A 27,793-nucleotide genomic window follows, 5' to 3' on the forward strand; every position below is an offset into this window, starting at 1 on the left:
GACTTTGGCAAATGTACCTGGTTTGAAAGAATACAAAATTGATGCAAATGCTTACATTAGGAAGTTTCCAATTCAGAGTTAAACCTTTCCACTTACAAACTGTGTAAAGAGCAAAATACCAATGGGAAATTTTCAGCATGACATTTGAATCTAATTTGGAGGTGGCAACTAGTACGGTTGTTGGTGTCAGACGGCCTTGTGTGAGAAGATGGCAGTGAACACTTCTCGTTAACATTTACCATTTGTTTTACTAAATAAACATGGTCAAGAGCTTGGGTTTAAAAGGCAGTAAAAAGCTATGAGATTAGATTATAAGAACAGGGTTGACCTACACAACATTGGGGTATGTTTGTGATTCAAATACTTATTCCAACATTGGATTGGATGGGATTATATTACATAATGCCTAGCAAGAGGGTAATTACAGCAAAAAACCAATGAGAATAGTATTTCTTAGACAGTTTATAAAACAACAAAACCAACTAACCCAAATCCCAGACTAAAAGGAGCTTCACAGGTGGTGTAGTACTCAGGGTTCACCACAGAAACAGAACCAGTAGGAGATTATATGACCATATGTGTATATTATAAGGAATTGGCTCACATGATTATGGAGGCTGACAAGCCCAAAATCTGCAGAGCTGATGTCCCAATGCAAGTCTGAAGGCCAACAGGCTGCCATAGAACCAGGAAGAGCCAATGTTTCAGTTAGAAGGCAGTCAGGTAGAATTCTCTTGGGGGGTTGGGGAGAGTCAGTCTTTTGTTCTATTCAGGCCTTCAACTGACAGGACGAGGCCCTCTCACATTATGAAGGGCAATCCTCTTTGCTCAGGTCTACCAATTTAAATGTTAATCTCATGCAAATATACCATCACAGAACACCCAGAATAATGTTTAACCAATATCTGGATATCCTATGGCCTAGCCAAGTTGCCACATTAAAATTAGCCATCACAGGTAATAAGTACAAATATTTCTGGGACAATATTCTTGAGAGACAGCTAGATATACATTCTCCAGGTACTTTTATATTCATCTATTTCCCTCTTCTAAATAAATCTACTTTCAATGTGCAAATATACCTTATATGCATTGCCTTTCGATATTTCCAGAACAGGGTTCTTTTTCTCAGCACTATTGACATCTTGGGCCAGATGTTTCTTTGTTGTGAAGGCTGTCCTGTAAGATTGTAAAATGTTTAGTTGCATCCCCGGCCTCTATTGCCTATGTTTGAGAATCACTGTTCTAGATTGATACCAATACAGCAATTTGTTAACAGCAGTTATACTGTGGTATCACTAGAAATGTCAAAGTCTAGGTGCAGTGGCTCATGCCTGTAATCCCACCACTTTGGGAGGCTGAGGTGGGAGGATCACTTGAGCCCAGGAGTTTGAGGCTGCAGTGACCTATGATGGCACCACTGCACTTCAGCTTGGGAGACAGAGCAAGATCCCATCTCTTTTTTTTTTAAAAAAAGGAAAAAAAGGAAAATTTTGAAGTGATTTCTAACTTGTCTTCATTTAAATAGCCTTCTCAGGCATTAGCAGACATTTGCATATTTGGGGTTGCCTTATATTTCATTGTCTTTCCTATTAACTGCTGGGATGAAAATATATATGCTAAATATAAAAATATATATTAAATATACACATACATTATATGGATATACACATGTAATATTCATGATAGTCTCATGTTTTGGTGAATTCATAGCAGCTTGGCAGATTGGTCTGAATTCTGACAGCACAGACTGCAGTGTCTTAATTTGCAGATCTCTCCTCTGATAATAATCATACCTGATGGCTTTTTTTCCCCATATTAATCTAGGACATGTCACTTGACAGGAAGTTAAATGCCTCTATTGAGAAGGTATGTGGTCCATTTTCTTTCTTACCATCGCCCAAGAATATCTCACTTCTTAGGGCTAAAGGGATGAAAATGATAGAGTTAAGTTTAGCAATAGCTTAAATGTTCATTCTGTAGTAGTTGTTTTTCTTATAACTTATTGGGCTCTAGTGGGAATCCTGGAGAATGGAACCTACTCCTCTTTCCTCTGAGTCCCTCTCAGTATTCTGACTTTCGGACCACAGAGGTGCAAAGTGCATGAGCAACAAGTTGTTGGTGTGCAGGCCTGTGTGATTTCCTGGACTTTGACTTGCTAGCCTGTTAGGCTCATTTACAATTTCACAAAATTTGAATTTTATATATCAGTACTGGCATCTGTTTGCTTTCTTATCTCTTGTTTGCTGTATACGCTTCAGTCTCCAGATAAGTTGGGTGTCTTGAAGTGGATATGGGAGACCTGGGTCTGACTTCTGGTTCTGCTACTTAAACTAGTATATGTCCCTTCTCAGATTTAGTTTCATTGTCTATACAATGTGACTTATAACACTTTTTCCTTTGGGACTATTTCAGTGATTAAACATGACAGTTTATATATAAATGAAAGTTGTAAACACAGTGCTTGGCACAGAGTGGGTAACCAATCAACATTATTTAAATGAGTAAGAAAAGTAAGTGAATTTGAGCAACAAATAAAAAACAATACTATTACCTTATAACTCATAGAATAAAATGAGTGTCAACGAGTCCATACTGATGTAAATAAATAATTGAACAAACAAGTAAATGGGGGAAAAGAGATAATTATTTCTTAAAGAGGAATTCTGTAATAAATGTAACACATGTTGAAGGAATGAGAAAAATAGAAAAACCATTACAGTAATGGCTGTCGCAGGCAAGAAATACCAATGTTTGCTAGAATTAGCAGGCAAAAGTTTGAGGAAAAACAGATGTTTGTATAGCCTCAAAGTATTGCCCCTAAAATGGATATTAATTACAAAGGGAAAATAATAACTTTATAGTAGAAAAAACTGGCAGATACCACCTTAGCCAGGTGATTAAGGTTGACATCACTGGTAATAAGACATATTAACATTATGTACCCCTGATATAATAAATCCAGAAGGACATACTCGCTTCTGTAGTATTCTGGTCAAAAAATGCGTAACTTCAACCAAATCATGAGAACATTACAGACAAATACAAATTGAGGGACATTCTACAAAATACACGATGGATACTCTTCAAAAAAGTATGAAGGTCATGAAAGACAGGGAAATACTGAGGAACTGTCAGTGGTCTCAAGAAACCAAAGAGACACAACAACTAAGTAAGTGCAATGTGGGATCCTAAAATGAATCCTGGAATAGAACAAGGACATCAGTTTATTTGGAGAAATCCAAATAAACTCTGTAGTTTAGTTAATTATACGGTACCAGTGATAACTTCTTAGTTTTGATAACTCTATTATGGTTATACAAGAAGTTAACACTGGAAAAGCTCAGGGAAGGGGATATGGGAATTCTCCATTTTTTAAACTTTTCTATTAAGCCTGAAGTTTCAAAATAGAAAATTTAAAAAAAAAATAATGAGTAAGATAACTGTGATTATATTGTTGTCTTTTTATATGTTTACAAAGTGCCAAATTCACTTGATGCTCTTTCTACCACTGTCCTGCTGATGTGGTTTGGCTGTGTGTCCCCACCCAAATTTCATGTGGAACTGTAATTCCCAGTGTTGGGGGAGGGACCAGGTGGGAGGTGATTGGATCATGGGGGCGGATTTCCCCCTTGCTGTTCTCAGATAGTGAGTTCTCACGAGATCTGGTTGTTTAAAAGTGTGTAGCACTTCCCCCTTCACTCTCCTGCTGTCTTGTTGCCACGTGAAGATGTGCTTGCTTCCCTTTCATCTTCTGCCATGATTTTAAGTTTCCTGAGGCCTCCCCAGCCATCCTCCTTTACAGCCTGTGGAACTGGAAGTCAATTAAACCTCTTTTCATTATAAACTACCCAGTCTCAGGTAGTTCATCATAGCCATGTAAAAATGGAGGAATACAGAAAATTGGTACCAGAGAAGTGGGACATTGCTATAAAGATACCTAAAAATGTGGAAGCAACTTTGAAACTGGGTAATGGGCAGAAGTTGCAACAGTTTGGAGGGATCAGAAGAAGTCAGGAATATGAGGGAATGTTTGGAAACTCCTAGAGACTTGAACAGTTTTGACCAAAATGCTGATAGTGATATGGACAATGAAGTCCTGGCTGAGGTGTTCTCAGATGGAGATGAGGAACTTATCGGGAACTGGAGCAAAGGTCACTCTTGCTGTGCTTTAGCAAAGAGACTGGTGGCATTGTGCCCCTGCTTTAGGGATCTGTGTAACTTTGAACTTGGGAGAGATGACTTAGGGTATCTGGCAGAAGAAATTTCTAAGCAGCAAAGTGTTCAAGAGGTGGTGTGGCTGCTTCTAAAAGCCTATGCTCATTTGCATAAGGAAAGAGAACTTATATTTAAAAGCAAAGCAGAGCACAAAAGTTTGAAAATTTGCAGCCTGGCCATGTGGTAGAAAAGAAAAACCCATTTTCTGAGGAGAAATTCAAGCTAGCTGCAGAAGTTTGCACAAGAGGAGCTGAATATTAATAGCCAAAACAATGGAGAAAATGCCTCCAGGGCACTTCAGAGACCTTCGTGGCAGCATCCCCCTGCCACACAGGCTCAGAGGCCTAGGAGGGAAAAATGGTTTCGTGGGCTAGGCCCTGGGCCCAGCTGCTCTGTGTAGCCTTAGGACATGGCACCCTACTTCCCAGCTGCCCAGTTCCAGCTGTGGCTAAAAGGGGCCAAGGTACAGCTTGAACCATTGCTTCAGAGGGTGCAAGCCCCAAGCCTTGGCAGCTTCCACGTGCTATTGGGCTTATGGGTGTGCAGAAGGCAAGAGTTGAGGTTTGGGAGCTTCTACCTCAATTTCAGAGGATGTATGGAAATGCCTTGATGTCCAGGCAAAAGTCTGCCTCAGGGGTGAAGCCCTCATGGAGAGCCTCTATAGGGCAGTGCAGAGGGGAAATGTGGGGTTGGAGCCCCTACACAGTCCCCACTGGGGCACCGCCTAGTGGAGCTGTAAAAAGAGGGCCACCATCCTCCAGACCCCAGAATGGTAGATCCACTGACAGCTTACACTGTGTACCTGGATATGCTTAGGCACTCAACACTAGCCTGTGAAAGCAACCATGGGGACTGTACCCTGCAGAGCCACAGGGGCAGAGCTGCCTAAGGCCTTGGGAGCCCATTCCTTGCATCAGCGTGGCCTGGATATGAGACATGGAGTCAAAGATTATTTTGGAGCTTTAAGATTCAATGAGTGCCCTGCTGGGTTTTGGACTTGCATGGGGCCTTTAGCTCCTTTGTTTGGACCAGTTTCTCCCACTTGGAATGGGAACATTTACCCAATGCCTGTACCTCCATTGTATCTTGGAAGTAACTAACTTGTTTTTTATTTTACAGGCTCATAGGTGGAAGGAACTTGCCTTGTCTCAGATCAGACTTTGGAGTTGGACTTTTGAGTTAATGCTGGAATGAGTTAAGACTTTGGGGGACTGTTGGGAAGGCATGATTCTGTTTTGAAATGTGAGAAGGAAATGAAATTTGGAAGAGGCCAGGGTGGAATGATATGGTTTGGCTTTCTGTCTCCACCCAAATCTTATGTTGAATTATAATTCCCATTGTTGGGGGAGGGACCTGGTGGAAGGTGATTGGATCATGGGGGCAGATTTCCCCCTTGCTCTTAAGCTGTTCTCATGATACGGAGTGAGTTCTCACAAGATCTAGTCGTTTAAAAGTGTGTAGCATTTCCCCCTTCACTCTCTTGCTCTCTTGTCACCATGTGAAGATGTGCTTGTTTCCCCTTCACCTTCTGCTGTGATTGTAAGTTTCTTGAGGCCTCTCAGCCATGCCTCCTATACAGCCTGTGAAACTGTGAGTCAAACCTCTTTTCTTTATAATCTACCCAGTCTCAGGTAGTTATTTATAGCAATGTGAGAATGGACTAATATACTTGCCACCCTTTTTGCTGGGACCATGCCTCAGAGTTTACAAATCTGCTCCCCATGTACCATCTTCTGGAACCCTCAACACTGCTGTGAGACATTCCCACTTTGAGCTGATGAGATGGGGCTCAGAGAGGTAAGGGGCTTGCCTGAGGTCACCTAGCTGCTCTTTCCTTTCTCCTGAACAGTTACATCAGAAGCCAGTTGGTGACAGAAAAACTCGGTCTGCTCAACAAGGATCACACACAAGCCGGTGATACTTTATTATATAAGAGAGTTGTCAAAAGGACAGATTCATTCCTGTTTCAGAATCCCCACATTCCAGCGATCTATCTGCTGACACAGTTAACATAAACTATTTGCTGATATTTACTGAGTGCTTGCAATATATCAGAGTCATTAAATAAGATGCAACTTCTACTGTGAAGACTGGAATCTTCATTAAGACACAGACTTAGAAAAGGCCCAGTTTCAAAGATTCTGACTTGCACAGACTGAGCACTCCCATTTCCAGAAGTTCGAATACCTCCTTTCTTATCTAAATGAGAGAAAAGAAAAAAAAAAAAAAAAAAAAAAATTAAGATCAAGCAAAAATGGTCTTGGTGAATAAATTCAACCATCAGGACTCCCTGGTATTTACCCAGCTGTTATGGCCAGAATCAGAGGGGGCAAAAGTCCTAACATACATTTGATTCCGAGTTGAAATTTTAAAAATTATTATTATTATTTTGAGACAGAGTCCCATTCTGTTGCCCATGCTGGAGTGCAGTGGCGTGATCTTGGCTAACTGCTATCTCTGCCTCCCGGGTTCAAGTGATTCTCATGCTTCAGCCTTCTGAGTAGCTTGGATTAGAAGCATGTGCCACGATACCTAGCTAACTTTTGTATTTTTAGTAGAGACAGGGTTTTGCCATATTGGCCAGTCTGGTCTTGAGCTCTTGGCCTCAAGTGATCTGCCTGCCTTGGCCTCCCAAAGTGCTGGGATTACTGGTGTGAGTCACTGCGCCTGGCCTATTATTATTATTGTTTTGTAGAGACATGGTCTTGCTTTGTTGCCCAGGCTGGTCTCGAACTCCTGGCTTCAAGTAATCCTCCCACCTCAGCCTCCCAAAGGGCTAGGATTACAGGTGTGTGCCGCCATGCCTGGCAGAATTAAAATATTTATATAAATGAAAGAAGAGGTACTATATAAATGAAGGAAGAGGTACTATATAAAACATTAGGTTCATTAAAGTGCAGCCATTCAAAATAAAATGCTATATAAAGGTGTTTCAAGGACTCTACAGTGTGCTTTCTGTAAACAATATTATATACGATAGTTCAGTATAGGATTTTATTGCCTTAGGATAACTGCTAAGAATGACAGCAACAGAATAAAAATAACTATGGGTGAAAAGATGTTTTTGGATATTTCTCATTATTAGAATTAGAAACTTAGTAGATTAGTCAGATTTAATATTATAACTGAAATAATCAACTGTGGCCTCATGCCTGATATCAAAGTTGTTAAACCAGTTTTAAGAAACCAGTCAATTCAGGGGACAAAATGCACAACTGTGTATGTGTGTGTGCGTGTGTGTGTGTGTGTGTAACTGAGCAAACTGTTTTTTAACCTGAACTGATGTCTGAAATAACTCACTGATGAATTATAATCAGGTTTGGTCAACTGGAGATATAGTTTTATGTGATAAATTAATTCATTCAGCATGTTTGGAAGAGTATTTCCAAGCCTCTTTGATAGTTACTGCCATGATTTGTTCTTGGTTGGTGACTGGTAACCATTTTTTTTTTTTTTCTAACAGCTACTGTGAAGCATCAGGCTATATTGAAAAATTAGCCCCATGACAGCATGGTAGGTGGCAAGGTCAGTTTTTCACATTATGATGATAATGGATTGCTTTTAAAAATATATAATGAGCTAATACTGTGCCCATAAAGGCATTCAATCATTCAATTGTAATCCACTGAGACATCAAAAAATTTCCCCACCCCATGAAATCAAAATATCTTTCTAAATTAAGTAAGTGGGTTATTGGGGATGTGGAGATGCTGGCAAAGAGGCAAGTTTGTACCCCTGCTTCCCCAACCCGAGCCAAAAGTGCACATAGAAGAATGAAAGACAAAGACGAGTGTGTCTACAAAGAAAGGCACAGGAAAAGTGCAGGTCCTTCAGATCTTCTTGTTTCTCAAAATGGTCCCTAGTGAGGAGAGGCCATTGGTCATTTAAGGAGCAACAGAGCCGATTCCCATGAAACACATGGAAAGGATACAGTTATGTGGAAGGGGAGGAGGTGGCCTCTATAATTATAGTTAGCTCAGAGTTAGAAAAGATAGAAATCATTTCAAAATCTAAAATGTGCTGGCTCCTCATGTCAAAGACTTTATTACTGTGTTTAAACTCAAGTTCAAATAGAGAAAAAATGATTAAAAGCAACTGCTGGTTACGTGGTACCTCGGGAATGTCCATCATTCTTCTCAACTTCTGATCTCTCCAGTTCCAGTCAAAAACCAGAAATTTTAAGGGGTTCAAATTAAAGCCACCTGAAAGAGACAGGGAGAGAGTTGCTGCAGTAAAGACCTCATGACATAAGCTTATTAAAATGATTTTTTATTCTCCGGGTTACTTTTTGTCCCATATGTTGTCCTCTCCCCCAGTAACTCATCTCTGCACATTAAGTGCTGCCCTTCCCTGATGGAAACAAACGCAGCACTCTGAGACGTGCTCTTCTTATCCACTCATCACTGCTTCTGAGGAAAGCAGACAAGCTGCTCTTGCTAAGCTCCTCAAATGCTCACATGCTGGCCAAGCCTCCATTTCATGAAGACCCAGAGGCTGCAGTCTCATTCCTGACAGGCATTTGCTAAGCTAAATCCTGCAGTTTTGGGTAGTTGCCTTTCAGAGGAGTTGAGTCCACGGAGTCTGCATGGCTCTGAGGAGGTGAGTGGGGAGAAAGATGAGGACAGGGCTGGGTGGTTCATTTTAGGCAGAAAAGGAAGTCGAGATGGATAGGCTCTATTCAGCTATCCTTTGACGAGGTTGGTAAATCACTTAATTACTCCATTCACTGTTTTCCTGTCTGTCTACAAGACAATTATGGACTGTGAGGGCTGAAGGGGACCTCAGGGATTGTCTGGTCCTCAGATGTCTCACAGTTGGGCATACAGTCAGTTCTTGCCTCTGCTCCAAGCTGTTCCACGTCTCTCGTGTTAACAGTACCTACAGCCTTCCTCTCCCGCCGCACTTCCCCTCAGCTTTTCCTCATGGTATTTAAATATTTTCCTCTTTGCCCCTAATACTTGTTCATGCTGTTTATAATTCAAATGCCTGTTATTAAAAACATTCTGCAAAATTAAAATAAAAATGGTGAACTGGAAAAGACAATGAGTTGATCATCAGTCTTCCCTTAATATAACTGCTGGCAGGAAAGCAATAGGTACAGCCTCTCTGGAATGAAACTGAGCATAATATAACGGCTTCAAAATGCTTTTATTTGATCTCGAATTCCTGACCTCAAGTGATCTGCCCATCTCAGCATCTCAAAGTGCCGGGATTATAGGCGTGAACCACGGTGCCTGGCCAAAATGCTGGTATTTGATAAAATAAATTTCCTTCTATGACCAATCCCAGTGAAGCATCAGAAACATAAACATAGCTACTTGCAAAAATGATCATTGCCATATTATTTATAATAGCAAAAATTTAGAAACAACCCAAAGTCTACCATAATAGAATTGCAAAAAAATAAATTTACAATAGAATATTGTAAATAGCGTAGCTATACAAATGAAAAATTAAACGTGCTTCATGACAAGGAAAGTAAGTCCTCATGAGATATAGCAAGTGAAAAAGGTAGGTTATAAAGTTATGAAATGCAGTATAATCAATCTCTGCTGTATAAAAATAAACATACAAATGTATAGAAAAAAGACTGAAAGGAAATATATTCATTATTAACAAGAGATTGCCTCTAAAGTGACTTGTTTTCTTCTCTGTACATTTTTGCATTTTCCAAAGGCTCCTACAGTCAGAAAATCCCTTTCATTACTAAATTAAAACAATACAATTGTCTGTAATTGTATACATACCAATGTCATGGGATATTGTTCAATGTCTGAAAACTCTCCTTATATATAAACATATAAACATCTTATTAAGTCATAAACAGCTACATATGTGCTACTGGTGTCACTCTGTTAGATTTCCCATTTTTAGGGTGCTGGGACTATACTCTTTAAACACTTTGTATGTAGCCAAAGACCTGTGGTTAATGAATATTAAACCATTCATCCAATTAGAATCAGAAGTAAAAATTATTTTCATTAATATTGTAAAAATACATCGCCCTTTAAATGATTTTTCCACCTGAAATAAGCCTGCATATTGAGGTCTCACAACTCTGTAGAGATCTGATTTCAATAGTCTGGATAGCTTTGCCTTTTCTCTTCCTCTCTTTCTTTTAAATACAGAGAAGAGTAATCCTGTTGCATGGGGTGGGGGTTGGGGAAGTCTGGTGACACATAAAAAAATCTGGATGCCAGGAGGGACTGGTGGTGAATCTTTAGCTAAAAGCTGCTAGGGAGACAGGAACCAACCTGAGAGTCCATCCTTAGCTTCTCCTGATACCCAGTCAGTCACTCCCAAATCTGTGCCTCTTAGAAGGCCTTGATTGCCTCTTAACTTTCAAATGCCATAGGGTGTCCACAAGACAAAAATCCAAACTCCTCGGCTTACTGTTCAAGGGCTTTCCTCAAATTTCTTTCCAATTGCATCAACTGCTACTATAGCCCACAAAGTCTCCAAGCAAGAAAGTTGGTCTCTTTAATAAATAACTAATATTTGCTAAGTGTTTAGGGTGTGACAGTGCGCTGAGCTCTTTATTGGCATTTTGTTTTTATAACAAACCTTAAAGTAGCTACTATTACAATCCCGGTCATTCGTACAAAGAAACAGGCTGAGAAGGGTTAAGAAACTTGCCAAGGTCACAGAGCTGGTAAGTTGCTAGACCTAAGATTTGAATCTGGAGATCTGAGTCCATCACAGGGGCTCTTAACTGCAACACTGTTTTGCCTCCTCCTAATTCCTTGTGATATACCATGTGTATGTGCCTGCTTTCTGAGAATCTCACTGGGCTGTTCTCCCATTCATGGATGCTTCCCCTGACCCTCCCGGCCTATTTCAATCCTCTCCACACTTCAAAGATCAGTTAAAGACCCTGCTCTGCAGATTCAGGCCAGCATAACTATCTCTTTCTCATTTCAACTCCTGTACCACTTAGAAGTGCTCATTTGGCTCTTGGCATTTACTGCCTCATGCTATCGATCTCAGTCTATGTACATTTGGTTCTTCAGCTGGATCAGGAGCTCCCTGAGGAGAAAAGGCTGTAGAACCAGGAAAGCTGGGAGTGATAGACCTTGGGGAGGGCGACATAACCCTCTGAGCTTCAGTTCTCTCTCATAAGAAATAAAATGGCTGGCCTGTAAGGATGCTGTGAGTGCTAAATGAGATAACATATGTAAGGTTGTCAAGCATAGCACTGCGTACAAGTAGGAACTCAAAAGTGTTGTTTCCCTTCCTTGTCAGGGGCAGCCAAATTTGTTACTTGTTGGTATTTGTACAAAACTCTGCATATAGTGGGTTCAAGTAACCCTGGATGATTTTCATCTGGAGAGAAACAATAGTAGTTTTAGCTTTTGGTTGCTCCCTGGCAAATGACCATCTCTATAATGAGTTACTACACTGATGAGCACATTACTTTTAGGTATATAAAATAATCTGAGAATAGCTCCAGACAGTTATTTAAAAAAACCTCTATTAGATAATACATAAGTAATTTGGAAGTAAGTAATGAAAAGAAATCATTGAATCTGCCTGGTAGGTAGAAGAGGTAATAAGATAACTGGCAGGTTAGCAGGTTCTCAGGTTACTGGCTTTGAGAAAGTCGGCAAACTAGAAAAACCCACCAGTGGATATTGTCTAGAATACTTTCTGTAAAGCACTCAAAGAGAAACACATTTGGGAAGAACAATTATGGAATGCCCGCATTACATTCACGGAAACTACGTTTTGTTTTAGTATGTTTTATATACCAGCCCTCAAAATGGGAGTCTCCCCGAGACTCTGTGGAGTGAGCGGGAATGCTCAACTGAAGCAGTGGCCGCGCACTGGTGGAATGAAGGCCATGTGACCCACTAACCTGCTTGTAGCAGCTGGAATTGGACTCTGTTTAGGTGGGCACATGTACTTCAGTTTGCCACAGCCCTTATCATTCCCTAATGTGCTATACTTGCTGGTTGGCTTCAGAGATTAAAGGCTGAGTTTCCACTTCCTGAATTAACACAGAGGTCTGGTTTCTGTATATCCTGAATTTAGTTTCTGAGACTCACATGTGGGTAAGGCAAACTCCCAGCCCTGGGCAAGAGTATCACTGCCCTCTTGTCATACCTTGTTTAACAAGTTCTTTAATTCTCCCTGGAGTTCCTACACCCAGGTGCACCACACGCTTCTCCAGCAACTTCATCTGCTCCTGGACCTGTTCCAAGAGGAAAGAGAAGAAAAGGAAGTCATTAAGAAAGTGCAATTTTACACCAATTTCTTAACTTTATCTCAAAGTTAAATCTTCAAGGAATCAAAGGGTCAAGCCTCAGGGACGGAGCATGGCAGAAGCAACTGCTGTAGGGGGGAGGTAGATATGTGGAGGCATAGAATTTAAAAAACTAGAAAAGTGGTTAAATGTTACATAAGGAAGGAACTCAAAATACTTGCTAAGGAGATTAGGAGAAGAGGTTGAAAGGAAAAAGCTGAGGTCTGGGAGAGGCCTTTAGGGATCACAGGCCCTTGCTTACCTTTATGTGCTTTGCAAATAATTTTATAACTTTGCTGTCTCCTCTGAATGCTGTCATCGACCTAATGAAAAGAAGTAGGTGAATGCTTAAGAAAACCAACTCATTCTAGGCCACGATGACTACTTAAGTATTATGTCTTGCTTTATTCAAAGGATGTGTGCATATGTGTGTATATATGCACATATGTACACACAAATTCTGAGATTTGCAGGTTAGCCAGTATTTGCAATGAGAGTTGGGTAGCCTTTTATTCAGGTACTTATCTGTGTTGGCTTCACACTGCCATACACAAGGTCAACCTTACTTAGGTTTCCTTGATTACTGAAACACATGATCTGCCTTTCACTTGTAATACAGAATTCCAGTATTTCAGGTCCCTGGCAGAAAATTCATCTTCCAACTGTGCAGTGCAGTTCTCATACAAAATTTGGTTGCAAGAGATATCTTAGAGCGGTGATGTCAGCCCATTCTCTGTGGAGCCAAGGGCATCTACAAAGGTCTGCCTGTGGTGGCCATGAGGGAAGCCGGGGGATGAGATGGAAACGGGGAAGAAGGCGGGTTTCTATCCTTCTGTCAGAGCTGTCCTTTCTTATCTACTTTGTAGACTAAACTTCTCTATAAAATTTTATAGGTGGAAATGGAGCTTCAGCCAAAAGAAAGAAAAGAAGGAAGGAAAGAAGGGAAAGAGGAAGCAAAGAAGGAAGGAAAAAAAGTAAGAAGAAACCACTGACACAAAGGACTGGCGGAATTAAAGCTATGAGGGCGGGGGTTATTGTAAATGAGGTGATCTGGGAGGTGGGTGTGAGGACTGAGGGGCACTCAAGAGTGATGCCCCCCGTACAGGGGTCAACTAGTGCTCAGCTCTGCCAGTTATGAGGATGTGAGATTATGGGCCTAAGATCCTCTGATTTTTAGAGAAGCCAGAAATTTAGATTTTTATATGTGCAATCTGATTTTAAATATGGGCAAGTCATTCAAAAATTTTTTAGGTGCCAAATACTTGTGGGGTAAACTTAGCCTTTGAGTTGTCGCTTTACAGTCTCTGGCTTACACCAGTAGGACAGGCAGTCCACTTAGTTTCTAGGTAGTCAAGAAGCTAGATCTATCCACATCAATCCAGACCACCAGCTCTGAGGGTGGAGACGACGCTGGTGGCACCTGACATGCCTGCCTTTCTACCTCTACTGTGGCATCAGGTCCTCAGCTGGCACCAACAGCTGTTCTATAAACAGCCACATAACATTATCTGTCCAGGATTCTTGTTGTACAGATGACACTGAGAATGCTGCTATCACTATGTCACAGAGGGAAAAACTGTATTTCTCAGGGAACTTTTTTTTTTCTTCTTAAACCCACAGAATGCCATCAATCTGACAACTGATAGTATTTCCCAACAGATCCTGGCTGTTGGAAAGTGCAGGCCCCCAGTTGGGGCCACTGTTGCAACTGAACAGGGCTTTATGGACGTGAGTTTGAGCACCATTTCTAGCTGGCTTCACCTAATTTTCTGTTCTTTACTTTTTCCTTGCTTCTATTTTCACAACCTGTTTTTCATTTGCTGAACGTATTTCTATATATCACCTATATTTGAGGATGACCTAACATGGGTTTACTAGTTTCCTTCACATATCGTTATTATATTTTGAGAAATATTGACCAGTAAAAACATATGAGTTTGCAAAATAGTGAATCATGCTCTACAAGTTCTGTTGCCTCAAGTTTTTACTTACACATAAGCTTTCTCCATGGCAAGGTTAACCAGGAAGACAATTTAAAGTAAGTCATGGCTCTCAGTAGAACAGATGTTCTCACAAAAGTTCGAATTCTTAAATGTTAGTCTTTATGAATAGGGCTTGTTGTGCCTACTCAGAAATCACCTTCTGCAAATCACCTAACCTTGAAATGGATCATAGTATTACTGGGGACACAAAAAAATATTGCAAATTGGTAAATGAAGTGTGACAACATAGTACTTTTATGTCCTCAGTAAGGACTTTATGTACAACAAAAGCTCAAATCAATTTGATAGCTTTATTTTAAGAGTCCACCTCCAGGCCAAACTCTTTGCCCTTAGCATCTGAAGCTGAAATGAGGTAGTTTTTAAAGCACTGAAAAGTCAATGTGAATTCCCATGATTTTAGGACTGGTAATACAGCTGCCCGGAAGCAGCTGGAATCTTCAAGATCAATTATGTTTAGAGCAGAAAAAATGGAAAGAAACACAAGTGTTTCACTGGGAGATTATATGCTACAAGTTAATGTATGTGCACAATGTGATACAATTTAATGTGTGTCTCCACTTCAGTGGAGAAAGGAGGGTTTGAAGGACTATTAAAGTTTAACAATTACTTTTCTAAATTCGTGATTACATTAGTTCATTGAGAAAAAACAGATGTAAATAACTATTGAGTGTCTAGATTTGCACCTTAGTCTATTTGACCAAGTTCCTCTTCCTTCATGACTTGGATTTTCCTTTGTTTTGTCTCTTGTCAAAGCCTGGCCCAGAGCCAGGCCCTCAGAGAGAGCTGGTCCTAGCAAATCCCGTCTGACTCTCAGGGCTCTTCTCTGAAAGCTGAATGTTACCACTGACCAGTGGAAGCCTTTTTGTTTATTCTACAAAAACTACAGTAAATGAAAAGGTACGTGAAAGCACTTAGTAAAGCACTGACAAATTATCTTTAAAACATAATCTTTTTTTTTTTTTTTCGCTCTGTCGCCCAGGCTGGAGTGGTGCGATCTCAGCTCACTGCAAGCTCCGCCTCCTGGGTTCACGCCATTCTCCTGCCTCAGCCTCCCGAGTAGCTGGGACTACAGGCGCCTGCCACCGTGCCCAGCAATTTTTTTTTGTATTTTTAGTAGAGATGGGGTTTCACCGTGTTAGCCAGGATGGTCTCGATCTCCTGACCTCATGATCCGCCCGCCTTGGTCTCCCAAAGTGCTGGGATTACAGGCGTGAGCCACCGCACCCGGCCTAAAACATAATCTTTACCTTTAAATTTTTGTTCCATTTGGAATTTATCTTGTTATAAGCAGTGAGATATGAATCCAACTTTGCTTTTCCAGATGGCTACTCAGTTGTTCAACACCATTTATTAAACAATCCATCTTTCCCTACTGATTTCTGATTTGTCACCTTAGGCATGTGCTACATTTTCATATGCATTTGGGTCTGTTCCTGAACTTTCAATTCTATTCCACTCGTCTGATCTGTCATGCATGTGCCAGTTCCATACTGTTAATTATTGAGACTTCAGAGAGTGTGTGTGTATATATGTATGTATATATAATCTGTAATCTCTAGTGATATAATCCTCTCATTAGTATTATTTTTCAGAATTTCTTTGCCTATTTTTAGTTGTATATTATTCCATAAGAATTCAGAACTCGTTTAACCAGTTAAAAAAAAAAAAACAACTCTATTGGAGTTTAACTAGGAATGTGTGAAATCTGTAGGCTATCCTAAGTAAAACAGACATGCTTACAATATTGAGTTTTCCTATTCAAGAATATGGTATACATTTTTGTTTGTTCAAGTTTTCTGCATCCCTTAGATGATACTGTCTGTACATAAGTTTTGATAAGTGTATTCCTTGGTATTCTATCTTTTCTTTTCTTTCTTTTCTTTTCTTCTTCTTTTTTTTAAATTTATAATGGAGATGGGGTCTTATTATGTTGCCCAGGCTGGTCTCAAACTCCAGGGCTCAAGGAGTCCTCCCATCTCAGCCTCCCAAAGTGACAGGATTATAGGCATGAGCTGCTGTGCCTGGCTTCTGTCTTTTCTTGTTACTATTTTAAGTCAGATATTTTCTTCTAACTGGTTGTTTGGGGTATGATCTCCTTGCTTTTACCCGTGCTCTCTATAATGTGTGCTCTCCACACAGCAGCCAAAGGGAACCTTTAAAATGATGATTCAGATCAAGTAACTCCTCAAAATCCTACAATGGCATCCTATCTTTGGGGTCTTTTGTGCTTACTCTCCCCTCTACCTGGAATGCTTTTCTTCCGATAGCTGCTGGGCTTTCTTCTTCACTTTGTTCAAGTCTCTGATCAAATTGTCATCTCCTTAGAGAAGCTTTCTGTGACCACCCTTTTAAAAGTAGTCCTGATCTACTTATATCCCTTTGCCATGCTTGATTTTTTCCTTACATATCAGTGTACCTGATGTTATGATGTATCTTCATTTGTTTATTATCTGTCTCCCCCACTGAAGTATAAATTCCATGAGGGCAGGGACTCTGTTTTGTTTATTGCTACATCTCCAGCACATAGAACATAATAGTTTGGCATATATCAGTTATTCAGAAAACATTTATGATATGGAATAGGTGAACCTTCCAACCTAATGAGCTCCAGGGCTCGGATGGCTGAGCTGCAGACGATCAGCATCAGGACCGATTTCTTCTCACTGTGGTTTTTCCTAAGTTTTACCCACTTAGGACAGACTGGAAAAAAGACCACAAAGCAATTATTTGAAAAATGGCAAAACAGGGCCCACCTCCCAAGTTGAGTATTTCTTCTTTGTTGAGTGTTTAAGCAAAATAAAATACAGTGAGCATGGTTCATTATAATTACAATTATAATTCAATTTTCTGGTTATTGTAAATATTAGATTAAAATGAAGTATCATTAATTTATAACACAAAACAAACATGCCAAGTCCCTAAATGTGACTAATTTTAAAATTAAGTAAAAAAATTTGGAATATTACATTTTTGATATTTTAATTTATGTTTGATACTTCACAATGTTGATTAAATAGGAAATGAATTCTGATTTAGTCATGTTAAATTTTAAAGGGAAATTCAACATAAGATATAAAATGGAACAAACATTTAAAAACAGCAAACATTTACTAAATACCGACATGGTGCTAAGCACTTTACATAGATTTTCTTTTTAGTTCTCATAATCTAGTGAGGTTGATTCCATTATTACCTAGATTTACATTTTCTGAATTTGACGCTAAGAAAGGTTTATGAACTCAAGTTTAGTGTCATCAGAATTGCTTGTAGTTTGAAAGAAGAATGGAAACTCTCTATATCTAAACTGTTTCATTGCTGGCCATAAATAAATGACCAGTTGATATGAATAATTTAGTTATTGCTGGCTACATATAATACATATTGAAGGGCCAGACACAGTAGCTCATGCCTGTAATCTCAGCACTTTGGGAGGCAGAGAGGGAAGGATCTCTTGAGCCCAGGAGTTTGAGACCAGCCTGGGCAACATAGGAAGACTCTGTCTCTACCAAAAAAAAAAAAAAAAAAAAATTAGCTGCTTGTGGTGACATACAACTGTAGTCCCAGCTACTTGGGAGGCTGAGACAGGAGGATCGTCAGAACCCAGGAGGTTGAGGCTCCACTGAGCTATGACCAGACCACTGCACTCCAGCCTGGGAGATAGAGTGAGATCCTGTCCTTCTCCAGTCTCCCAAAAAATACATTTTGAAAAGATAGAATTAGATTGGCTTCACTATAGCCATGGTCTGAGTTCTAAACATGCAAATAGAATTTCAGAATCTCACAGATGGAACCCATATCACATAGTCCATCTTCCCTATTTTTCAGATAACAAATTAAGTCCAGGGGAGTACTCAGTGACTCATCTCAGGTCAAACAGCAAATTGGTGGGGGACCTGGGACTAGAACACCATTCTTTGGATTCCTGGAGCAACAATGGCCTAATGTGTTATAAAACAAAAACGAGACCAAAACCTAAATTTCCAAAGCCAGAGCAAAATAAGGATAAATTTAAATAGATTAAAATCAGAGTTTACTCACTTTCTTTTAGGTATGAGGAAAGACTGTGAGTCAAATCATTGGCCTTGAGGAAACAGGAGTCTAGAAATATGATAAACATGGTATACAGAGAATTTTGTAAATGCACACACACAATCAAAATAGATTATATGTGAGTTATGAGTGATGTATAAGGTTGTAAAATATTAGTGAATTGGGGCCCATTATATATCTTAAAGTGTTGCCTATATTTAAATAACAGCAGCAGCAACAAGTAAACTTTTAACCTGTCACGGAGCTGCCCGTAATTTCTTAGAGCAGTGAAATAGGAGCTTCTTATATCACTCAGCAGATTAATGAAGCACCTTTATTTTCCAAATCCATAAAATGGGGACTACACAAATGCAAAATGAAGTGGCTAACAAATCTATGTAAAGATGTTCAAACTCACTAGTTATCAGAGAAGTGCATGTTAATATAATGAGATCACACTTTACACACTCATTAGAATGGCAACTATTAGCAAGATGTATAATACCAAGTGTTGTTGAGAATGCAAAGTGATGGAAACTCTTGTGAACTGTAAGTGGAAGTGTAAACTGGTATAGATATTCTGGAAAGTAATAATGCTAATATGTATATACCCTATAATTCTATCACTTCAACTCAAAGTAAATAATAGAAAGAAATTCTTGCGTGGTCTATTAAGGTACACACACAAGGATATGCATCTTGGCATTATTTGTGATACCAGGGTGCTTGAGGCAACCTAAGTGTCCATACCTGGGAAAATGGATGAGTATATGTGACAGATGGAAACGCTGGAATATTATGTTGCATTTAGAAGCAATGAACTAGACATGCATAAAACTACAGAGTCCTATCTGAAAAAAGTGTCAAATGAAGAAAGAAACAGAATGAAAGCATTAGCACAGAGCCATTTTAGATACACTTTAATATGTATATACATACACAGGATGACATATTTTATAAGAATATATATATATATATTTTAAAATGCCTATCATATGAAAATAGAGTTTGGATTAGGGAAGAATGGTAATAATGTCTCAAAATACAACACGACATAACAATACAATAAAAAACAATATAACACATTAAAATAAAACAGGGGCTGGACTGACCAAAATGAAATTTATGTTGTGATCCAGCACATATAACTCATTAAGTGAGTAATTCAAAGTTGTTTTCTCCTCTATTGTTGTGGAGCCTTTGGTGGTCTTTATAATGTCCCAAGTCTGGATATGATCAGACTTACCTGGAGAACTGAAGGTACAGATTCCTGGGATGGAGTCTCTTTTGCATAGTGAATTAGAATCTCTTGAGGATGGGCCTGGGGATCTGATGTTTAAGTTCCTGGGTGATTCAGTTGCAGCTAGCCTATAGGCATTTAGGAATCACTAATCTAAACCACACTGCAGCTCTCAGGAGACAGCAGAGAGGTTAATTAGCTCCGGGTGACTCCAGCCTTGAAATCCTAATTCAGTGCCCGTGTGTGTGACATTAACAATGTACAGTGCACAATATTAATTGAAAAGACATGTTCGTGCCCTACAGACACAAACAACCTCAAATCAAAACCAAGTTAGAAGCTCGACAAACTAAATAGGAACAATATGTTATTATTTATATCTACTTTATATGTGTATATATAAGGGTATTTATGTCCCTCCTTGAGCCTATTCTAAATAACCCACTGTATCTCCTTCCCCACATCTAGCTTAAATCTCCTCTCTGTTCTTGGTCTCATCAGTGTAGTGACCAGTGCCTGTTCTCCCAAACCTTCTTCTGATGTCTCAGTTTATTGTGTCTTAAATGGCCTAATTTTTTAAACTGAAAATAAAAACCTGTCCTTTTTGGTTATAACATTATTTCAAACATATTTTCTTTCCTCCCCAACCAACCCATGACCACACATTCTTGCCTAAGTATATTACTGAACTCTAATAAAACAATAATATCAAACAAATTCACTATGGAACTCAAATGACTCCTTAAAAGTTTCTTCTGAGCTTTGACTCCCTGTAACTCTAGAGAGGAGCAAGGTTTATGATGTTCCATGAGGTTACAGAACAGCAGTGGTCCCACTGCTCACAAATCCTTCGTAAGTTCAGTTGCTCTAACAAAGAACTAGAATGGAAAACTGACCATTGAGTCACAGTAAAAATCAAACTTCAGTTAAAGCTTCAAAAGTGGTTTTGTTAGAATAGTTCCTGTGGTAGTGCAGTCAGGACACAGTTTTCACAGCAGAGGCAGTGGTGTGCTGAGAAGAGTGGATTCTAACTGCTGTTGGAACTGTCTGGGCTTAGTAAGTCTAAAAGTCCAGATCCTGCTCATGTGCAAATGCACTCCTTCAATTCCCTAAAGGGTAATCTCCTTGGAAAACAAACAGACAGGGCACTCATGTCTCCAGACCCAATGTGTGTTTTTAAAAAAGGATATCACAAAAGAATTATAAAAATTCAGGGAACAGATTGTTTTTCAGCTTCTCAAGCTTCTAGAAAGCATAAAATTGTAATGGAAAAAGGAAATCAAGCCACCCTCTACTTTTTCCAAAAGCAATATTAGATATCCCTAGTAGTCTATAAATAGCTCATCTGAAGCAGTTGTACCCAAACTTTTTATGGTTTGATTTTATGACAACATCTATTTCTCCCATGCCTGCCTAAAAGAGTTAAAGGATGCATCATAATTTTGAAATTAATTAAAAGTAGTTGTTTACGCTGAGTGTGGTGGCACATGGCTATATTCCCAGCTACTCAGGAGGCTGAGGTGAGAGGATCCACTTAAGCCCAGGAGTTCGAGGCTGCAGTGAACTACGAGGGTGCCACTGCACTCCAACCTGGACGAGACAACAAGACACTGTCTCTAAAATAAATACATATTTTTTTAAAATTAGCTGTTTACATCTTGCAGTATCTTTTAGCTTAATTATAAATACACCAAGGCAGAGGATCTAAAACTCTAGTAGGCTGAAGAATCCCTTAGGGCAAAGTGTCAGCCTTGCAAAACATGCAGAATTTTGTTCCTACCTTTTGATAGTTTGCTTGAAAGAGTCTGGCCTGCAACCCAAAATACTATTCTAAAAACCATGACTAGAAATCCATGATAAGAGCAACAACAAAACTAAATTACTTATTAAGGCTAAAGCTCTTGTCTATAAGAGTTGAGTAAATCAGTGTTTCACAACTATACTTTTAAATGTGTGCTTTAACTTCTATCCTCATGACGAATTCCTACTCGTTGAATAGTCTGTTAAAAAAATGCACACCCAACAATTAGCCTTTTGAAAAAAAAAATACTATCACAAATCTTAGTATTAGATTTGAAAAAGACTGTTTAGCATCCAGTAAGGATATAATCTATCAGCTAAAACTATTTGATGTAATCTATCAGTTAAAACTATTAGATTGAGGAAAGAAGTATTATGTTTCCTTTTTTTTTTTTTTTTTTTTGAGATGGAGTCTCACTCTGTTCCCCAGGCTGGAGTGCAATGGTGCGATCTTGGCTCACTGTAACCTCGGCCTCCCGGGTTCAAGTGATTCTTCTGCGTCAGCCTCCCAAGTAGGTGGGATTACAGGTGTGTGCTACCACGCCCAGCTAATTTTTGTATTTTAAGTAGAGATGGGTTTCACTATGTTGGCCAGGCTGGTCTCGAACTCTTGACCTCAAGTGATCCACCCGCCTCAGCCTCCCAGAGTGCTCAGATTATAGGCGTGAGCCACTATGCCCAGCCTGAAAATATGTCTCTTTAAACAATTATTATTATTATTATTTTTAATAGTGATGACTTCTCACTATATTGCCCAGGCTGGTTTCAAACACCCAGGCTCAAGCGATCCTCTAGCCTCGGCCTCCCAAAGTGCCGGGATTACAGGCATGAGCCACCAACACCCGCCGGAAAATATGTTAATTGACTGCCTGAGACACCTAACCATAATAGACAGTTATGTTTTGCTCCTTGTCATTAGGAAAATTGAAGCTTGGCTATACCTGGCAGGTTCAGTTCTTCTAATTCAATCACCGAGCGTCTGCTGCTATAATAGTCCTTCATCAGCTTCTGTAGGTCTTCAGGTAACCCTGGTTTTGGTTCTGATTTTGCAAGAACATCAGTAATTTTCTTCTAAGATATGAGAAGGAAGAAAAATGGGAGGACATACTTTAAAATGGCATTTGGTTGGAATAGGTTAATTCCTCTGGCATTTAAACTGCACATAGCTTTTGATGTTAGCCAAGTGTGAATGTGGGTGTTAATAAACACATTTGAGAAAATTCACTAAATACTTCTTGGATATAACTATTGCTTTGAAAAATGAAAAAAATGATCTAGAAAGCTTCCTGCAACTCTTGGTCTATGACTTCCAGGAGAACTACGTTTTTGCAGGCGTCTCCATACTAGGGTATTATTTTCTGTTAAAAGTAAAGAAATCTCATTGCTATGGAAAGCTCTCTTTTAGCCCTAGATGATTTATATTCCTGTAGGATTAGAATTTTAAGAATTTCTTGCCTAACCTGCTTTGTGAGGTGCTGAGTCTTAGTTTGGATTTCTGGCATTAGTGTAAAACCTACAGTAGGAATCTGAGCATAGGAGCCTACTGAGGAGGGGACTTAACACCCTTGATTCTCAGGTCTTGGATAGCTGACAGTATTAAAGTGGCCCTATGGAAAGTAGAAAAAAATATTACAGGAAATACTTTCCAACATCGATTTTGATTTGGATTCATTTGTGTAGCATGTATTGAATGCCTGCAGTGTAGTAGAAACCCACAATCATTCATTTATTTCCATCATAAGCTTCCCTTCTCACTTTCTTCTCATGTTCCATCAAAGATCCAGAAGGAGCGTTCCCCACCCCTGATCCCAACATTTTCCCCTCCTTCTACAATATCCTCGTTTCTATACACTTGTCAAGAATGGTCAAGGCTCTGTCAAAGGAATTAACTTTTAAAAATATGTCATCAGTGAGCACATTTTAGCATGACCTCAGTCAAGGATAAACTATCTAGCTAGAGTTTTGACCTTGAGCCACCAAGAACTTAACACTCCTGAAGGCCATTAGTGTACAAATTATCAAAGAGAAGTTAAAGTCACTTCTTTAAGGACTTGCCAAACCTCAGCCAATTTGGCATCTCCCATCTTGCTGTTTGACCATTTGTAAGAAAAGAAAACATATGCACACACACTCTTAGTTTTCTAAAAGCTTGCTGTTAAGTAATTGGTTTGAGTCCATCTTCTTTCCTCTAATCCCAATCGTATTTCCTCGGCTGACTTCAGGAGTAGACCCCTCTTGGCAGGGAGAGAATTACACCGCTGTTTTCACAACTGTGGGAGAAGGTCATAGCTAACCATACTTTCTCCAAGGCTGAGCCATAAAAAAGTTTGTATAGGAGAAAGTTTTTCCTATGCTCACTGGCAAATATCAAAATGCAAGAGGAGGGGAGCTTTTTTGACTTAATTTATGGTTCCAAATTAGTCAGAAGTGCCTCATACTACCTTCATCTGCTTATTATTTTCTTTTTAGTCATACTTTAAGGTATAAGGTCTTCAAATCTGGAATGAGTACAAAAAGGAGGTTGATACATTTTTTTCATGGACAGAGCCAGAAGGGCTGGGGGAGGATAGCTCTGGACTCCTTCTAGAATTAGAAACCTATGTCTGACATCTGACCACACTGAAAACATAGGGTGGGTAACAAAGATATTTGGCACTCCACAAGACCGAAATAGGAGTCAGAAGAATTTATTCTTAGCTCCAACAGAAACACTTACTAGTAGTGACCTTCGGAAAGTCACCAAACCTCAAGGAGTCTTACAATGTCTGCATCTCTTAGGTGGGGATTACAATAGTTGCCTCATGGAAGTGTGACATATAAAAATGTGATGGAAACCATGTGGGGCCACACAAATTTAAGAAATTATTAATATTACCTTTCTCCTCTTCCTGGTCTTGGTGGTATTCTCTTTTCTTTCCTTTGGTTGTATCAAAAAACATTCTTTAGGCTATTAAGAAATACAAATGAGAACATTTTAATCTTTTCATGATAAAGTGTCAATTAGTGGTATGAACCCCAAAGTACTTTCTGCCATGCATGTATTCTTCAGAGTATCTTGGTAATATTCTACAGAAAGAGAGATGCTGGAAGATCTACTGTAGGTTACTATGCAGCGGCTGGGGTGAGAGAATTTGAGAAAGTCAAAGTGCAGATGACTTAAGACTGGAAAATCTTTGAACAAAGATATATGTGTGAGTGAGTATATATGTGTGCTTGGTGTGGAAGTGCAGGGTATTGGAGATTGAAGACAGTGACTGAGCTTGTATAATACTGCAGAAATCGATGTGATTAAAATTAAGATGTGGTAAGACAGTCTTTGACTAGAGTGACTAGGGTTTTCCATGAACTAGCTGTGTGTGAGCCTACATTTCCAAGTCACTGGTTTATTGGTTTGTATTATTCATTCCTTTCCTCTTTTCAATAAGCATAGAAAATCCAAAGTGGGATATATTAACTTACGTTTTTATAAACCAGCTGCATCAAATGCCTTTACTATAATGACTACAAAATGAATGTCTTTGCTACTAGTCTGATAGCAGTCTCAGCACCACAGTGTCTAGAGTAATCTGTTCTGCCTGTTGCCTTGACCCCTGAGTACCCGATACAGTTTAGTGCTATTTTTACCCTGAGGGTTTTTTTCTAATGTAGAAAAACAGGAAATTTGGACTAAGACCTTGATTTATAAAATAGAATGCCCCAGATTCCATATTTATTAATCATAAGCAGGAGTATAAAATGTTTCCTGTGCTGGACCTTTTATGCAACATTGTCAAACAAGTTGCCAAGTAAGATATAAAATGTAAGTGAAAACTTATTCTGAGTTTTCCTTGATTAACTTTCCATTCCAACCACAGAATATGCAGTTTAAACTGATAAGCTACTAACTGAAGCAATCCTGTCTCCACTGGCTCTGTTAAAATGATTACAGATGAATCTTTCTATGAAAGCTTGCAGACAGCCTGCAGATTGAGAATGTCTATGGCCTGAAGTCAGAGAGAAAGATATAATACTACATAATTTCTTCAAGACATGGGGCCAAAGACCAGCAGTTTCAAGATTCGCTTTTAGTTATTACAGAAATAGATTTAAAAAGTTCAGGATTAAAGTGACATGGGAAATCTTGAAATTTTAGTTTCCTTTCAGATAAAACAAAAAAACCTGCAAAGAGCAATTGCATCATAGCTAAAGAAAAGAGAGATATGGCTTCTTTTATTTAGAAAGTTAAACTGTCTTGTGGATGTTGATACATGCCAATTTGATGCTGGTACATGCCAATTAGCAACTGTGCCAAGGCCACTAATATGTCACAGAAGCTGCCAGATGGCCATAAGAGTACAATTACAAACCAGGCCAGTGCTCAGCTCATGTTCCTAAGGCAAAGGCCGGGATATGATTAGCAGATCCCTTAAACTATACTGTATTATCTCCACCAGTATCAAGGTTTTTGGGAAGCGTATTTAGAAACCTGTTTCATCTTCTTATTTAGCGTATGGAGGTGTTCTCGAGGAACCCAGTTTAGTGTACTGGTTGTATTTGTGCTAGGTTTACAAAGCCAATGAACTAAAACATGACATAAATCTAGAAATAAGCTCAATTTTAAGAATATGGACTCTTTAATTCTGGGAGAAAAAACAAAAATGTAATTCTGAATCATGCAAAGGAAAAAGAAACATGCTCGATGAACTGCTTTAGCCATGATATTGCTTCAGGTAAATGACAGGTTCAAATTCTTACATCATCCTAAAGGAAATGCAAAATAATCTTTGGTTTTGGAGACTAGTTACTTTAGCTGGCTGTGGTAGGGTGCCAGTGAAGAGGCCAATTTTATGGGGTCAATTTCCATAGAGGTAAGATGACTTTATGGAGAAATTCAAATCCACAGTATTGAAAATTCTTACATTTAGTTAACTGCCTTATGAATGCTGCTGTTTACCCTCAGGGAGGCTGGGTAGGAAGAATCCAGCCAAGCCACTAAGCATTTCTGGAAATCAATTCCAAAACTGTGTGACTTTGACAGTTGATAAGCAATGTCATTTCTTTATATGAAATGTAGCAATTTTAAATACATAGTCTGAAGAATCACACTCCCCTAAAAAAAAATGTGGCTTTTAAGGGAAGCAACTAGAGCATATTTTCAATTCCTTAAAGTATCAAAAATTACTTTAAGAATGATTCTCCTGGTTAAACATGGCAAATGAACCTCAAAATGCCAGTAAACTGAAAATACAGGGCATTGAAAAGGACCTGTTGAGCAGGATCTATATAAAACCCAAGAAACCAGGAGAAAGAACAACAGTAATGGAGAGATTTCAACAACTTTTTGGAAAATGGAAAGTGGCTGGAGCTGGAGAAAAGTGACTTGGCACAGAGGGAAAGCTAGCATCTGGGCTTCAGAAGGGGTAGAAGCTAACAATAAGTGAGTCTTTGACTCACTGAACTCTGAGAAGGTCCAGTATTTGGAGGCACAAAGTACTACAGAGAGTGAAGGGTTAAAAAGAAAGAGATTGGCTGAAAGTTTATATTTAGAATGATTAGCTACCCCCGTCCCCTACTAGGTGGTATCTCCTACCCTGGTAGCCAAGCAACTATCCCATTACTGCTTCCTTTCACCTTGCCTGTCCTGCCAGCCAACTGGAGATCTATTCTCTTAAGAGATCAAGAGGATCAAGGCTGGGCCAGGGGAGAAAGGGCAGAGGCAGAGGCTTGTCTCCATTTCCTGCCCCTATTCCATGCTTATATATTGCAGGCAGGAGACTACTGAATGCCTCTTCGGAAAAATGTAATGGCCTAAAAGAAATACCATCAGAGAGTGACATTTGGGAGTTCCATAGTAAAAAATCCATCTTGTTATCCTATCACCCTACCATGAATACACTAATCGACAAACCCCACTCATCAATGTTTCAGTGTATCTCTCTTCAATAAGAATGGATAGCTAAGATTCATCAGTCATCTAAGGAAAGTCTCCAACACAAGAGCAAATAAATAACAAAAAGAAAAATGAACCTAGAGAAAAGTGGGATGGTACCTCAAAATAATGATACTTAATATCCTCAGAGAGATAAGGGAAGATTTTGCAACTATGAAACAAGAACAAGATGCTGTAAAAATGGGAAAGACAGTTAAGCATTAAAACAAATAAGAAAGGTGGGATAAAAATATACGAGGAGCCGGGTGCGGTGGCTCAAGCCTGTAATCCCAGCACTTTGGGAGGCCGAGACGGGTGGATCACGAGGTCAGGAGATCGAGACCATCCTGGCT

The 27,793-nt window shown here is 39.3% G+C and overlaps 1 protein-coding gene across 3 annotated transcripts in view; it reads right to left on the reverse strand.

Annotated features, from left to right (window-relative positions):
• Nucleotides 1-6,118: 6,118 nt before the first annotated feature.
• CMSS1 (cms1 ribosomal small subunit homolog (yeast)) overlaps nucleotides 6,119-27,793 on the reverse strand; it is a 397,344-nt gene continuing 375,669 nt past the window's right edge. For 2 of the 3 annotated variants that reach the window (XM_011999907.1, XM_011999908.1), the window contains exons 3-10: nucleotides 24,408-24,479; nucleotides 22,474-22,603; nucleotides 18,502-18,561; nucleotides 17,061-17,163; nucleotides 12,723-12,783; nucleotides 12,322-12,409; nucleotides 8,332-8,420; nucleotides 6,119-6,417 (exon numbers count right to left, since the gene is read on the reverse strand). In XM_011999907.1, coding sequence (XP_011855297.1) covers nucleotides 6,334-6,417; nucleotides 8,332-8,420; nucleotides 12,322-12,409; nucleotides 12,723-12,783; nucleotides 17,061-17,163; nucleotides 18,502-18,561; nucleotides 22,474-22,603; nucleotides 24,408-24,479 — 687 coding nt within the window. In that variant the 3' untranslated portion in view covers nucleotides 6,119-6,333. Of the gene's footprint in view, nucleotides 6,418-8,331; nucleotides 8,421-12,321; nucleotides 12,410-12,722; nucleotides 12,784-17,060; nucleotides 17,164-18,501; nucleotides 18,562-22,473; nucleotides 22,604-24,407; nucleotides 24,480-24,991; nucleotides 25,047-27,793 lie in introns of those variants that run through there. The other variant, XM_011999909.1, reaches the window with a different exon arrangement.

The sequence above is a fragment of the Mandrillus leucophaeus genome, unplaced genomic scaffold (genome assembly GCF_000951045.1).
Source record: "Mandrillus leucophaeus isolate KB7577 unplaced genomic scaffold, Mleu.le_1.0 Scaffold608, whole genome shotgun sequence".
Taxonomy (NCBI): domain Eukaryota; kingdom Metazoa; phylum Chordata; class Mammalia; order Primates; family Cercopithecidae; genus Mandrillus; species Mandrillus leucophaeus.